Source organism: Limanda limanda, chromosome 5 (genome assembly GCF_963576545.1).
Source record: "Limanda limanda chromosome 5, fLimLim1.1, whole genome shotgun sequence".
In the NCBI taxonomy this organism is placed as follows: domain Eukaryota; kingdom Metazoa; phylum Chordata; class Actinopteri; order Pleuronectiformes; family Pleuronectidae; genus Limanda; species Limanda limanda.
The window spans coordinates 10,692,649-10,706,932 of NC_083640.1; the positions used below are offsets into that span (position 1 = coordinate 10,692,649).

At 42.7% G+C, this 14,284-nt stretch overlaps 1 protein-coding gene across 3 annotated transcripts in view; it reads left to right on the forward strand.

Annotated features, from left to right (window-relative positions):
• trpm3 (transient receptor potential cation channel, subfamily M, member 3) overlaps nt 1–14,284 on the forward strand; it is a 138,933-nt gene that overhangs the window by 91,866 nt on the left and 32,783 nt on the right. For all 3 annotated transcript variants that reach the window (XM_061071258.1, XM_061071259.1, XM_061071260.1), the window contains exons 7-9: nt 3,181–3,355; nt 4,419–4,542; nt 14,087–14,159. In XM_061071258.1, the coding sequence (XP_060927241.1) occupies nt 3,181–3,355; nt 4,419–4,542; nt 14,087–14,159 (372 nt within the window). The remainder of the gene's footprint in view (nt 1–3,180; nt 3,356–4,418; nt 4,543–14,086; nt 14,160–14,284) is intronic.

Consider the following 14,284-nt stretch of genomic DNA (forward strand, 5'->3'; position numbering starts at 1 on the left):
AAAATAGAAACTGGCTGTGGATGCTCATCGACCATCAGGGTAGTTTCCCTCCTGAGAAATACGGTGCGGGCATTGGGTTAAAAACTATGGATGGGATACAGAGGGATGATTGTGTAATCTGATGTGTTGAATTGTGTGACTGGTGTAGGGATAAAGCCAATGCTGGAGGAGGAGGAAGAAAGGGTTTAGAGGACATTAGCCAGTGCATCTACAAATATCTGTAGATGTAAAAGCTTTGTTATTGCATTTAGAATCAGACCGAAACATCATACATGTAACCACCAAATTCTATTAGGATTTCTGTCATGGGGTTACATGTTCCCTCAGAAGTTAAGTGAGACCCACTTTACTCTTGACATTCGAAACATAAACATTAACGATGAAGCATAAGAAAAAATGGAAATAAACTATTTGTATTTGGTTTCCTCATCTTATCAACCACTCAAAGCACTTTACAATACAAGTATTATTCACTCATTCACACACACATATTCTTGCAGCAATTTTTCTATCTACACAGTTTTTAAAGCACTAAAAATCCTGGCCCATAATTGAGTCTTGGAGCATTCTGCCACCTTTTCCACTCTCTGATCTCTCAGCTCGTGGCTGTTCCTTGGCCGAGGCTGAAGCTTGAGGATGAGGCTGAGGGTGACTGTGTGTTCGCTGTTGCAGCCCTACAGCTTTAGAACAGTCTACCCTTTACTGTTAAGTGCTTCCCTTCTGCCAACACATTTAAGACGAGACTAAAGACCCTGATGCTCTCGTAGGCTTTTGAGTGTCTTTAAGTTGTTTGTATTCACATCATAGCATTACTCTCCTATTTTATGTTACTTTATTTTACTCATTCTTGTATTGAACATTTTGACTTTCTAACATTCATAGAGTGAACACAGCCATCAGGGACAACTTGGGGCTTCAATGTCTTGCCCAAGGACGCCTCAGCAACTGACTGGGGGAGCCGAGGATCACACCACAGACCCTCTGGCTGGTGGAAGACCCGCTTTAGATCGTGAGCCACAACCACGAAACAACGGGAAGAAAACCCAGACATATAGACTCAGTCCACTTTATAAAGTGCTGCACTTTTGTAAACTCCAGTAAGAAGATTGCATTTTCACCAAATTCAGATAAGCAGATTAGCTTTCCAGGCATGGGTGTAGAACAATAGATGTTGAACAATATATGTGCTTCTGAAAGTGCTGACTCATGTGACCACACTGTACATGCTGTATTAAAATAGACTTTTATTTAATATGAACGGCAGATTTCAGAGCGCTAAATCCACCCACATGGATGGAATAATTCAAAGGACTTAGTTTTCTAACAACAGCAGGATTATATTTAAAGAAGTGTAAAATTGCAGGTTCAGTGGAAGCAGCAGTTGGCCGAGCATCAACACCGGTGACTTTAAGGTCTCAGTTTCCACACAAGCCTCCAGGAGCAGGACTGGAATGTGTGGCAGATTTTTTTGGTGGAGGTGGCACCAGTTTAAACTCAGGTGACATTATGTCCATAGAGACAGAAATGCAAACTGTACATTTCAATCAGTCAAACTGAACTGAAAATAGATTTGTGGGCATATAGAGAAAAAAATGTAAAAATATTAAATGATATATATATTTAGATATTTATATCAACAAAATGTGCCTGCTGGTTTTGAAATGTCAGGGAAAACAGAAGATAATTTATTATCAACATGTATGAGTGTGCATATGTATGGGCATGCTTGTGTGTGAATTTCCTCCCACCAATTGACAAGCCATGACCCAGCTGTGCTTTCCCCTTCTCATCTGCTCCTCGGTGGCTTTCAGTAGAACAATAATCTTTACATAGTGCGGCGTTGCCTCCAAAAGCTCACTAGTCATCAATATCAATGCTCTATCCGACACAGCCGTAAACTGGCACACGCGCACACACACACACCCAGGTAACGGGAAAAATAGAGATCCGAAAGAAATGGAAGAATCCGAGACAAAAATGCAAGTCATTAGTCTGCTTCTCTGTCTCCCAATCCGCCCTGTTGATGTATGGTCGTGTGATGCGTTGTGGCACAGTGACGTGTTACCTCTTTGAAGTAGGCAAGGCCCCTAAAACATTCTCCTTATGTAACTGTCCCTGTTACAAGGCCGCACAAGGCTGTGTGAGGCAAAGCGTAAGGGGCGGTGGGTTAGCTCCCAAATACGCGCGTGTGACGTGTGTTTGTGTTTGCGTGTGCGAGCGTGTGTGCCAAGTTTGTAAGCACACATCTGTACGTGCTCGTCTGCCTGCGTGTTTTGAGAGACAGACTATGCTTTCTCCTTGGTGAATTATGCAGACCAGGCTGAGGGTGCAGCAGGGCGGGGAAGATCCGGCAGCTACACAGCTTTTGAATTAGAAGAGTCAAAAAACCTGGTAAAAAAACACAACCTCATGAAACAGAAAAAGAGGGAGATGATGATGAAAAAAAACAGCAGAGAGGTAGATAGAAGGTTAGCAGGAAAAGGCAGGATGAGGGGAGAAGTGAGTTTTGGAAGTGGATTGGACTGAGGACACTAAAGAGGGAAAGAACATGAGGGGATACAAGAGAATGGGCCTGAGGAACGAGAGCGAACAGGGTTTATGGTGTCTGTAATGGTTTGGTTTAATGAGGAACAACAGCTAGGAAGAGAGGAGCAAGAATAAAGCTGGAAATTCCTTTGAGCGTTGGGCAATAACTTTCATATCTACAGTAGTTTCTCCTGTACTAGCCTCACTGCGTACAGGAATAACCCACCTGCTAATGATGCATAATTACTCTAAATAGCCTGTGATTTGCAGGCAAGGAGCAATCTATGTGGAACAGCGAGGGATTTATCAGTGTAACGTTCACACACACTCACGAGAACAGAGAACAAAGAAAGGCTGGTTATTTTTGGTATATTTTTTTTAATCCTCCGTGCCATAATTTGAAAGTGTGCAACGTCTTGGCAATGAATCCAGGAAGCATCACAAGCGACACATTAATACGTGCTTGGTAGATTTGGATTGAGCTTTTCTATTTGTAGATCAAGCCTGACTCCCCTCCCTTTGTCTTATTCCATCCCTAACCTGTCTTATCTTTCTTTACTCCTCTGTCCCTTTTCTGAATTGTTCATCCCTTTGTTCCCCTCTGCAATCCCTCCATCGCCCTTTCTCTCCTGCTCCCGCTCTCTTTACGTGCAGGTATTGGTCAGGGTGTGCCGGTGGTGGCTCTGATTGTGGAGGGAGGTCCTAATGTGATCTCCATAGTGCTGGAGTACCTCAGGGACACTCCTCCAGTTCCAGTGGTGGTGTGTGATGGCAGTGGCAGAGCGTCAGACATCTTGGCCTTTGGACACAAGTACTCGGAGGAGGGAGGGTACGCTCTCACATGTGCACATCATGCTGTCGTCTGAGGACAAACACTAACTAATACAACCTTCGTCTACTGTGGAAAATCACTTACTCTGGGGAGATTGTTTGCAATCAGACTTTCTGATAAAAATGATTTTGATTATTACTAAATGATTAGATAACAGGTCTTTGCACAACAAGTCTGTATTTGTCATGTCTATTAAATACATCATCCCATAAAAATCATCACACACAGAGTCAGATGCATTTTATTATTCTATTCATTCCTGAAACTTGCGGTAGGAGATAAAATGGAGTCGACCTGTGGGGATGATTTTGTTGTCCCCTCACTTAGAACATCCATCTAATCCCAATAAGCCGTCAGGAACAAGGAGAATTTCTTCTTTTGGCAAAAGAGCTGCGAAGTTGCCGACTGCTTCTAATTCTATTTCAGGATCGCAGTGGTCCAGTTTGATTCCATCACTGAGAAAACTCATTTCTGCTATCCTATTGCTCCTAAACAGCTCAAACAACACCAACACCAAATTGAAAATTTTCCGTAAACCTATAACGACAGGGCTAACTTTGTAAACGTCATGCACACAACAAGAGGTTGTATTTATATTGAAACGTGGACAATTTTTGGAACGAAAACTACAGACCTGTTGTGCAAAGACCTGAAGTCCCTTAGATCAAACAAATGCAAACATATTCATACAATTTCACACGTAATGCTGAGGCTGCAGTGTAATATGTAAGAAATATTGTCACGATAAGAACATGAAGTGATACAAAAGAAGAACTTGAAAAGTGCTTTCTGAAATTATCTTATGTGTATTTTTATTTATATTTGCCTCAGCATTGTTTTATAGCTTCATACTGTATATGCAGTTACAGATAAAGGTAAACTTGCAGATTCCCACCTCATCAACGACTCAGAGAAAATATGCTGAGAGTCCCAGTCAACCTTGGTTTTACCCACTGACAAATAAATCGACTTTGCCTGCTTGCCCCACACTGTTCTTCTTCTCTCTTACACCCTCCTGACATTTTCTTGTCTTATTTCCCCCTCACCTCCTCTCCTACAGCATCATTAATGAGTCGCTAAGAGACCAGTTGTTGGTGACCATCCAGAAGACATTCACCTACAGCCGCACTCAGGCCCAACATCTGTTCATCATTCTCATGGAGTGCATGAAGAAGAAGGAGCTGGTGAGTGTGGTTTTCATACATGTTCACATACACATGCTGTCAGACAAATGTACGTCTATTATTCACACACATATACATAATTTAAGCACATGCATGGTTACATTTTTATTTATTTATTTTTATATTTTTAGATGCACCACAGAAAATATAAACTTTATATACACAAAATGTCACTGATAACACCAATGTCAGCATAAAACTCTAACCCTGTGCAGCAAAGCCCTCAAATGAAAATTATGTTAAGCAGGAACAAATGAAGCTTGCACAGCGTGAAACTTTTATTGAAGCAATTATTTCCACATCTTTTATGTATGACATGTAACGTTAAGTGGATGTAAATGTATTCAGATGAAGTTCGGGACCAAATGGCCTCCACTTGAGAGTCTGTGCCGCTTTGACCATGTTTAAGTCTAGAAGCACATCTTGTCAAGCATGGCTGTCACACACATCCCTGTCCCCCGGGCAGGAGTCTCAGGCCCCTCACAGAGCTGTCAGTCAAACGGTGCTCACCTCTTATTAATGCTCTTAAATTCTGTGGGTTTAGAGGTGATGTGCAGCGGCAAGGCAACCAGGCGCATTACTCGACGTAGGTCAACAAGAGACTCTGCTCCTCTGCTCTTTTCTAACCACAGACACGTTGTACTACTGATCTTTATAAAAACCCATAAATTCCTATTTATGTTCATAGATAAACAGGACAACACTGCATTGCGTCATAATCTGCAGGAAGCTTCTCTTCTGTCTGCAGGAGTGTGTTTGTGTGTGTGTGTGTGTGTATGTGTGTGTGTGTGTGCGTGTGTGTATCTGCTTTTCTTTGTCGCAAACTGACGAGCAGATGTATTTAGTAATTAAGGGATGACGTTGTATCATGAATCTTGATTTATCGTTTTGGTCACTGTAACCCTAAAGTCCTGGCTGTGCACATTATCTCATGTCTCATGTTGTGTGTGGCAGTTGAACTGCGTAAATACAAGTTTCTCTTAAACTTTTGCGCGAATAAACCAAAGTAAACTTTGCACATTCACATAACAGTAGGACAGTTTTTACCATGAGCTTTACGCCATGGTTATCAAATGCCGTTATATGATAATTTCAATTTCCCACAATAACACTCTGGGATTTTACTGTGGTTAATCGTAAAACCGGTTCCTGTTTCATCCCTATTCTGCAGTGGACAGAGGTTTTTATCTGCTGTGTTTCTATATGGTGGAAATGGAAACATGACTCCTGGGTGAACGTGATATTTTCTTCTTCATCATCTTCTGGCAGTGTAGAGGTTGCCGCTTCACCTGTTCTGCTATGACATTATGACATTATTACATCATGCGTTGAACTTCTGGGCCTTGGCAAGTAAATAGCCATGAAGCTTTTGCGTCCTGGGAACAACGTGCAACAGTATGATGCAACGCAGGCACATTGGGTTCAGGCGCGCTAATGACGTTGAACATGACTCACCAGGGGGAAAAAAACAGAACTCGCTCTCTCCTCTACTGGCAATGGCAAAGGAGTCGATTGTCTTTTTTTAGAGGCTTAAGCCATTAAAAAAAAACACACATATCTGGTAATTTTGGTGTAAATGAAAAAGAAAGGGCGAAACTTTGCCTCCCGTTCACTTCCAATCTGTGTGAGTGAGGGGGCAATTAAAAACATTCACCCCCTGTGGTAAAGTGACTGGGCTTTAACATAGGGAGTTTGGATCAGTGGCAGTCCTTAATGAATTTGTATTCACAAACATTCACATACCCAAGCTCTATTTAATCAGGATGAAGGATGGAATGTGTGAGATGACCCTGCTAGGTGTTTATCTCATGCAACTCCTCCCCCTGTTTGTACAAATACCGCAGGTTAATCATGATGTGTTTCGATTATTCTAATAATCATAATAATGCACTAAGTCACACAGAGAAATCAAAAGCACATGCTCACACACACCACACACATACAGTAGGTGCTCACACACATAGCACATGTCACATTTTTAGGCTGCCTAGCATTGGTCACAGTTGCACAGCGTGTAAGTGGATTGATTGTGTCCTCAGTGGGGTTCCAGTGGCTGACTGATGCTCACACTGATGGATCCTCAGAACACAAAACGCCAGAGCAGAACAACGGCATGTGAATCATTCAGCAGGAGCAGCTGTAGAGGCCAGATAGTCTGATGCTGTCTCTCTCTGAATTTACCAAACTGTTACCACTGCCTTCCAGAAACTGAGCACTCAAGAGTATTTTTGGCAACATCACAGAGACGGCCCCAGGGGTCGAAGCCCAGCGACGTTTGAGAATACACAACATTTCAGTACAACTCACAACCTCTGAGGAAACACCAGGACATCTCAGAGTAGGGAATTGGTGGGACAACACGTCTCGTTTGTTCAATGTCATGGCACTACTACTCTCAGCAACGTCCTAAGAGATAATGGATAACAAAGGACAAGACAGCTCCACATAAATAATGGCTTTTACATTTTCATAAAAAACAATGATGACACAATATGAATGAAGTCCGGTATCTTATTTATGCAGGCTGTCTTACGGGTAGTGTTTGAAAGCTTCTGACAGGAGTGCTGAGGTCGTGTGGCACAAAGTACTGTATAGGAGCTCAGACAAGGTTGTGCTCACCTCATTATACTTTTAGACTACAGCAGATGTTTCTTACAAAGTTGGTGAACAGCTGTATCTTTTGATGCAGGCAATTATTTGCTGAGAAATGTCTAATTTACTGAAAGGTCAGCAGGGCATGCTCCCTCTGGTGGACCATAAGTCAAACAACTGTGGAACTTAAAGATGGTTCAATTTGAAATTGAGAAGGGCCGGCAGGGTAAGTGTGTAACTTATTACTTGATACAAGTGTATGATCAGAAAAAGTCGAATGCTGGTAAATCCAAGCGTGAGAAAACCCTGGTTTCAGACGTATGTTTAAAGGATAACTAGTTCACACACATGCAAACTTAGTCAAAGTCAAGCAGCTGATCAAAGTTAAGCCACTTGTTAAGAATCAATTATTCAAATGTGGGACTCCTTGTAGAATTGCCTGTTTGAAAATAAGGGGGGGGACGCCTTCACAGCTGCACAGTTTACCATGTGGTCTGTTGGGCTGGATGTTTGTTGTCCCCTCTCACACAAAACAAAACAAAAACAAAACATAGCCCTACATGTTGAACAAGCTGTTCAGTATTTCTGCCAGTGACTGTTCTGTATCTGGTGGAGCTGAGGGGAAGATTCTGGTTCATACATCAGAAGCATGTCAGACAAGTCGGCTGCTGCAGGATCATAAAGTGCTTTTAAGACAAGTGAGATCCTTTTAAAATCAATACGGAAACTGATTGGACTCAACATAGGTGTAATGAATTCCCTCCAGAGGGATACAGTGATACTAAAGTATTTACCACAGTCACATATTATAGAAACCTGTGTTTAAGCTTAAGTCAAGATTTGTCAAGCTCATGTTAACACCCAGGTCAGGGGCTGGGTCACAAACCCAGGTTAGATAACATGTGTTGACCCAGTCACACTGGCAGCAGATGCATGTTTATCCTGGGTGGGTGCATTGGTCTCAAAGTGGGTAAGTGCATGAGGGCGAGAGAGTAAATGATAGTGTGTGTTTGTCATTGTGCCAGTGCGCCTGCCTGTGCTTTCTTTTTCCTGGCCCAGCTGCACGAAAGCTAAAGTGTGGGAGGAAAAGAGAAAGACTAAAGGTAACTGGGATAATGTATGAGAGAGAGAGAGAGAGAGAGGGCGTGTGTGTGTGTGTGTGTGTGTGTGTGTGTGTGTGTGAGTGTGAGTGTGAGTGTGTGTGTGTGTGTGTGTGTGTGTGTGTGTGTGTGTGTGTGTGTGTGTGTGTGTGTGTGTGTGCGTGTGCGTGTGCGTGTGCGTGCGTGTGTGTGTGAAGTCCAAAGAAGGACATGCTTTATTCCTTATTTCCAGCTTGTTGTTTTATTCATGAAAACATTTTGTCCTTCACTTGTTTCCTGTTGCCTCTGCTGTGTTTGTCATACTCAGGTCTGTTTGTTTTATGTCAAGAGGCTATAAACTCAGTCGTACGCGCAGGCTGGAATTTATACCCGTGTTTTTTTTAATTTCTCAAGTGGAACAGGCAGTTTAATACAAGCCTCAAAGCCAATTTTTTTTTTTTTTTTGCTCTAACTCTGTCATTCCACGATGCCACATGACAGATGTTATCATTAACATATTGCTGTGAAGTTAGTTAGACAGTAAATTACAAAACTGAGAAGTGCTATTTACAGCCACAAGCCACAGCTTCACAAAACAATTAGCTAGTCACGTGTTTGCATTCAGTCCAATTTAGGCTCACGGCCCAGTAAAAAAATTTTTTTTAATAGATGATGCGTAATTAAATCTCACGTCAGATAAAGTGGAGATGGGGGGGGGGGCTAATTGCAAAACTAATAAATGAGTAATGATGTGCAAGCGCTTGGATTTCACACAGGGCTAGCTGCTTAAAAGTATATAGCTGATGAGTTATGTAAGTGCAATGAAAGAGAATACTAAAAGAAAGCATCAGGCACATTTGTATGAATTTGTCTGGATGAAGAGAGTAATTATCTTCATTGCATATGCACATTGCTAGTCGTGTTTCTTTTATCTCTTTTACACAAAGGTGGAACATTACATGAATGTCAAACAGCACTGAAAAGACCACAGGCAGCGTGAGAGTCCGTGCATTTAAATATCACCACACTCAAATGTAATTTACAGTTACTTCTGTTTTTCCAAATTCAATTCTTGGTCTCCAGCCCTCGCCTCCCTCTTCCTCTGTTGGGTGGTGTGGGTTTGTGTGTGTGTGTGTGTGTGTGTGTGTGTGTGTGTGTGTGTGTGTGTGTGTGTGTGTGGGGGGGGGGGGTTAAAGATGACTGTCCTGGTATCTCCCAGCTTGGTATGAATTATTGAGCGCAGAATAGTCCTATTATGTTTAATTCTGATTAAATATTGAGGAGGAACCACCAGCCCACAATGTTCCTCCCCCTCCCTGACAACAGAGACTATAAGAACTAGTAGGAGGAAGACGAGGAGAGTGAACGAGGGACTTAAATTGACCATGAGAGAGAGAAAGAGAGAGAGAGAGGGTGGGAGGCACAGATAGAGCAAAAAAGGGAGGGTGGAGGCACGTGAAGTATGAGAAGAGGTAAAATAAATTGTGGTTTGGATGAAGAGCAATTTTGAAAATAGGTGCAGAACCACAAACAGAGAAATCTGCGGAGAGCTCATTATCGGCAGGGCAGTGTATCAGTACAACATTTCCTGAGTAGAGAAACCTATTCCCTCTGTTTTTTCTTTTATAATTTGGACTGTTTACGGGTTATGTGTTTTTTTCCCCCCATCTTCATAAGCGCATGGTATTTCAGTTTGAGAGCAGGACTTGTTGATATTTCACGTGCGCACGCAAGCAGCGTGAGAGTGAGGAGAAGAGCTGAAGCTGGAGCGCAGGAAATCCAAGCACAAGCAGTGTGAGTGCAGGGTTTTAAGTGAGAGCATTGCAAAATCTGAACATGAGATTAGTCAATCTTGAATACCACGCTCTTGAATAGAGAAAGGATAAACATAGAGAATAGGGGGAAAAACATAGCTAATGGTTCATACCAAAAAGTAAAAGATACACAGGAGGAGATTATGGAAACCTCTGTGGGCTGTACAAGTATGTGTCATGCATGGTGATGCCATGTGTCTGGCATGTACATGCAGCAGCGTCAGCAGGGTCTTTGCCTGTTAAATGAAGATGAATGTTTTCCAATCAGCTTCGCTCGCTGCGGCGTGAAGAGCAGTTTTCTGATCCTCTGAGCGTGTAGCTTAGTGTCTCTGAAGTTGTGGCAACCTCCGACGGAGCTCTGTCATGCTGAGAGAGATAGCTCTGCCTCTTCCCTTTTCATTTCCCACATCCGTCTTCAATTTGTCAACAGTTAATCTCCCTCCTTCTGTCTTCCTTTGCTTTACACATGATGCCGCCTGCATGCTGTCTCACATCTATCCCCCTGATCCCGGCCCCTCCTGAGCGTTTCAACTCCTTTCCTCTCTCCTCTAGTCCTGTCGACAGAGATTCATTGTGACAGACACGAGTCGGTGCTCTGTGGCTTGTACGTTGACCCCCTGTGTCACTGGAGAGGCTGAGTGATGTCAGAAATATATGGAGCATTTTAAGGTAGTGTAAGCTACAGTTAGTAGTGGACTGATTTTGATATATAGCGCTGCTGATCTGGTCTCATTGACCGACACAGACCACTTGACAGTGCAAGTTGCATTAAACCGTTCATAAAGCGCTTACAGTACAGAGGGATTTTTCTGTCACACAACATTCCCAGACTGGTGGCACAGTCATCGAGGACAACTTAGGGTTAAGGGCCTTGCCCGATGGCAAATGATCTGCCGCCTGGAGGAGCCGGGGATCAAACCACCGACCTTCTGTTTAGTGTGCTATAGGAATGCCATGGTGTGGTAATTTCCCTACTCGTGTTTCTGATAACTCTGGACATTTTACGAAATTTTTTTTGTTTAGTTTCACTTCAGGCGTCTTTACTTTTCTGCTGCATTTGAAGTTGTGTTCAGTGTTTCCCATTAATTGACTAGACTGTGGCAGTCCACTTCTCAATAATATATAAAAGATCTTGAAGATGTTTTACAATGTTTTCCAACAGCTACAGCCCTGGGTAGTGTTCTCAACTGACCTTCGTTGGTTCATTCTCTCTCCCTATTTCACACTCGCTGTCCACTGTTCTATCAATAAAATAAAGCTGGAAAATACCCACAAAATATCTTTAAAAAAAGAATTGTTATTCCACTGAACTGGTTTGCTCACAGTAAATACTCAAGAGCACCTTTTATTGAAAGGGTTCGAGGAAAATGGATGGAGTATAGGATCTGTTTGTTTACCTTCAGCCACACCTATTGATGACTCATTCTAATCAGTGCAATTAAATTAGCAACCTAGCATTGTCATAGAGGTTTTGTTTTTATGTAGCCTCTGTCTTGTTAAGCTCCTGTGATAACAGGTAGCACATAACCACAGGGTCACCTTGGGGGTGTGTCTGAAGGAAGGGAAGAGGGAGGAGGTCGGAGAGAGGAAGATTGTGATAGCGGTGGTGTGGGGTAGCATATAAGTGAAAGGTTGCTGGAGATTAGTGGTTGGAGGTGGGGAGCGGGGAGGGTAGTGTGATGATGGATGGAAGAAAAAGGAATGAATGGAAGAAAAAGGAATGAATGGAGGTAAAGGTGCAGAGGTCTAAAGGGAGGGGGAAGAATAGAAACAAAGGAGTTACATCTTCTGTAATCTTCATATTTCATCCACCTTTAGAGATAGCTTCTCTCTCTCTCTCTCTCTCTCTCTCTCTCTCTCTCTCTCTCCCTCCCTCACTCTCTGACCTCTTCCTCCTCCTTTCTTCATTACCATTCTTGTTCAGATTTGGATCAGATTTTTTCCCGCCTTCTTTAACATTGTGAGTTTTTTAACATTCAGGTTGATTTCTCAGAGAATGTTTTTTATTATAATAATATATCTAGTGAATTTAAGTGTGGTTTCATAAAGGAACTGTTGGACCTTTGCGGATGAGTGTGGGTTATTTCTCAAATGGATTTAGTTCCAAAATCACTTTTTATGTTTAGGTACAAACAACCAGAATCTCACAGCACACACACAGAAGAAATCCTTTAAAACACAAACACGCAGGCTTGATTAGTCATTTTATCACAAGTGTGTTGGCAGCTGGCTTCGTAAATGTGTTGTTAACAATCTATTTGAGTGGATGCAAAGATGCGTTCTCGCAAATAATAATGTAGCCACTGGCCGCACCCACATACTCACACACTCACACGCACACACACATACAGTAACTGAACATTAAATTACACATTGCACCAACAACTCATTGGCGTCCCCACTTATAAAGACCTCAACTGCTACCTTCACGTTCCAGTGCACTCCTATTTCCCCTAGAGAATTACCTTTTTATTACACAGGTGACCACCTCCAAACACACACAGACACACACACACACTTAGATGTTCACCTATTAGTGATTACATTTGCAATGCATAACACTGGGCTTAGGCGCTTACACGATGCCCTACTCCTCATTTCCCTCTCAGGGAGAAGCCGAGATGTCATCAGCATATGGTATACAAATGATGAATGAGCCAACATAATAGACACTGTAAATCATCAATGTGAATTGAATTACTTTGTGCATTTAGATTCAAGTGTGAAAAGAGTGATAGGGCGAGACGAGAAAGAGGAGGGTTCGACTACAGCATTGCAGCATCGCCCGAGGGAAAACAGCAGCAAACGCAGCAGCAAAGCCCACAGATTCCCAGAGCCTCACGAAATGAAGCCATTTATAGGGGGGAGATGGGGAAGGGAGATGGGCTGCAAGGAGGAGAGGGAGGTGGGAGGAGAGGGATGGGAGGATTAGAGGAATAGCTCGTCAGGCATTCAGAACACGTGTTCTCCCGTACATGGCTCCCACAAGGTGACCTTCACACATGCACATGTATGGGTATGCATGTCCAGTCACAAGTACCCAACAAGGCCGGTGTACACACGTTTGATATAAATAACAAAACAAATACCTTCAGAAAAGCTGTCCCATTCCTCAGATTTCACTCTTGGCAGACTTTGGCTTTTATCCATTGCACCATTAGTTCATCTCACGCAGGACATAAAAAATGCAGCTGGAGTCTACACAGAAGAAGACCTGAACTGGCCTCAGAGTAAAATATTTTTGCTTGAATCCTAATCTGAAAAACGTTACACTCAGCCAAAGGAAAAAATAATGTTCAGAACTGGAGAGCAACATTATTCATATTGATGTGATCTCCCTCCTTGTCATGTTTTTGCTCTCATCTTCTTGGTCGCCTTCTCAGCGAGTACAGTGCAGCAGCTGTTTGGAGAGTTTAGTGGTGTTCCCTGCAGAGGAGGATAAGAGAGAACAGAGGGAAAGCCTGGAGAGGAGAAAATACAGTGCAGCTGTTTTCAGACACGAACTCAAGAAAATGTCCAGAAAATTAAGTGTTTGCTTTTAACATCTGAAGAACACAGCAGGAGATGGTCAGGGTCAGATTTCAACAGGAAAATGTCCAGTACGTTCATGACTTTTGAAGTTAACATCTTCTTTCGTTATGTTCTTCTTTATCCTTGGACAGATTGTTCTTTTTTCTTATTTGCTTCATTTGTGTGTTAGAAGCGAATTTCATGGACACTTTCCTGCTGTTTCTCACCTGGGTTCAATCTGACATTTTCAGGACATTTTACTGGGGGGCTGGCAGGAGATGTTCTGCAAAAATGTTCGGAGCCATTGATTCTGGCATTAGCGTTCAAACATACAGTACAGTGCCTCTGGAAAATGTCATTATACTATATCAGAGTGATTCCTCTCCTCTTCTCTGAGCACCTTGGAAGCAGAGTATGTCATTTGTGTAGATTAATCCAGCAAACGTAAATGCTCTCTCTCTCTCTCTCTCTCTCTCTCTCTCTCTCTCTCTCTCTCTCTCTCTCTCTCTCTCTCTCTCTCCCTCTCCCCCCCATCCCTCTCTCTCTCAGATAACAGTTTTCCGGATGGGTTCGGAGGGACATCAGGACATTGACCTTGCCATCCTCACTGCATTACTCAAAGGTGGGTGTGTGCACATTGAGTGTGTGTGTGTGTGTGTGCTGGAGCATGCCTGTAAAGTAAGTGAATTCCATTTCACCACGGCCCTCTAGGGATTGTGTTATTTGGAAGTTTCTGAACATGAAAAG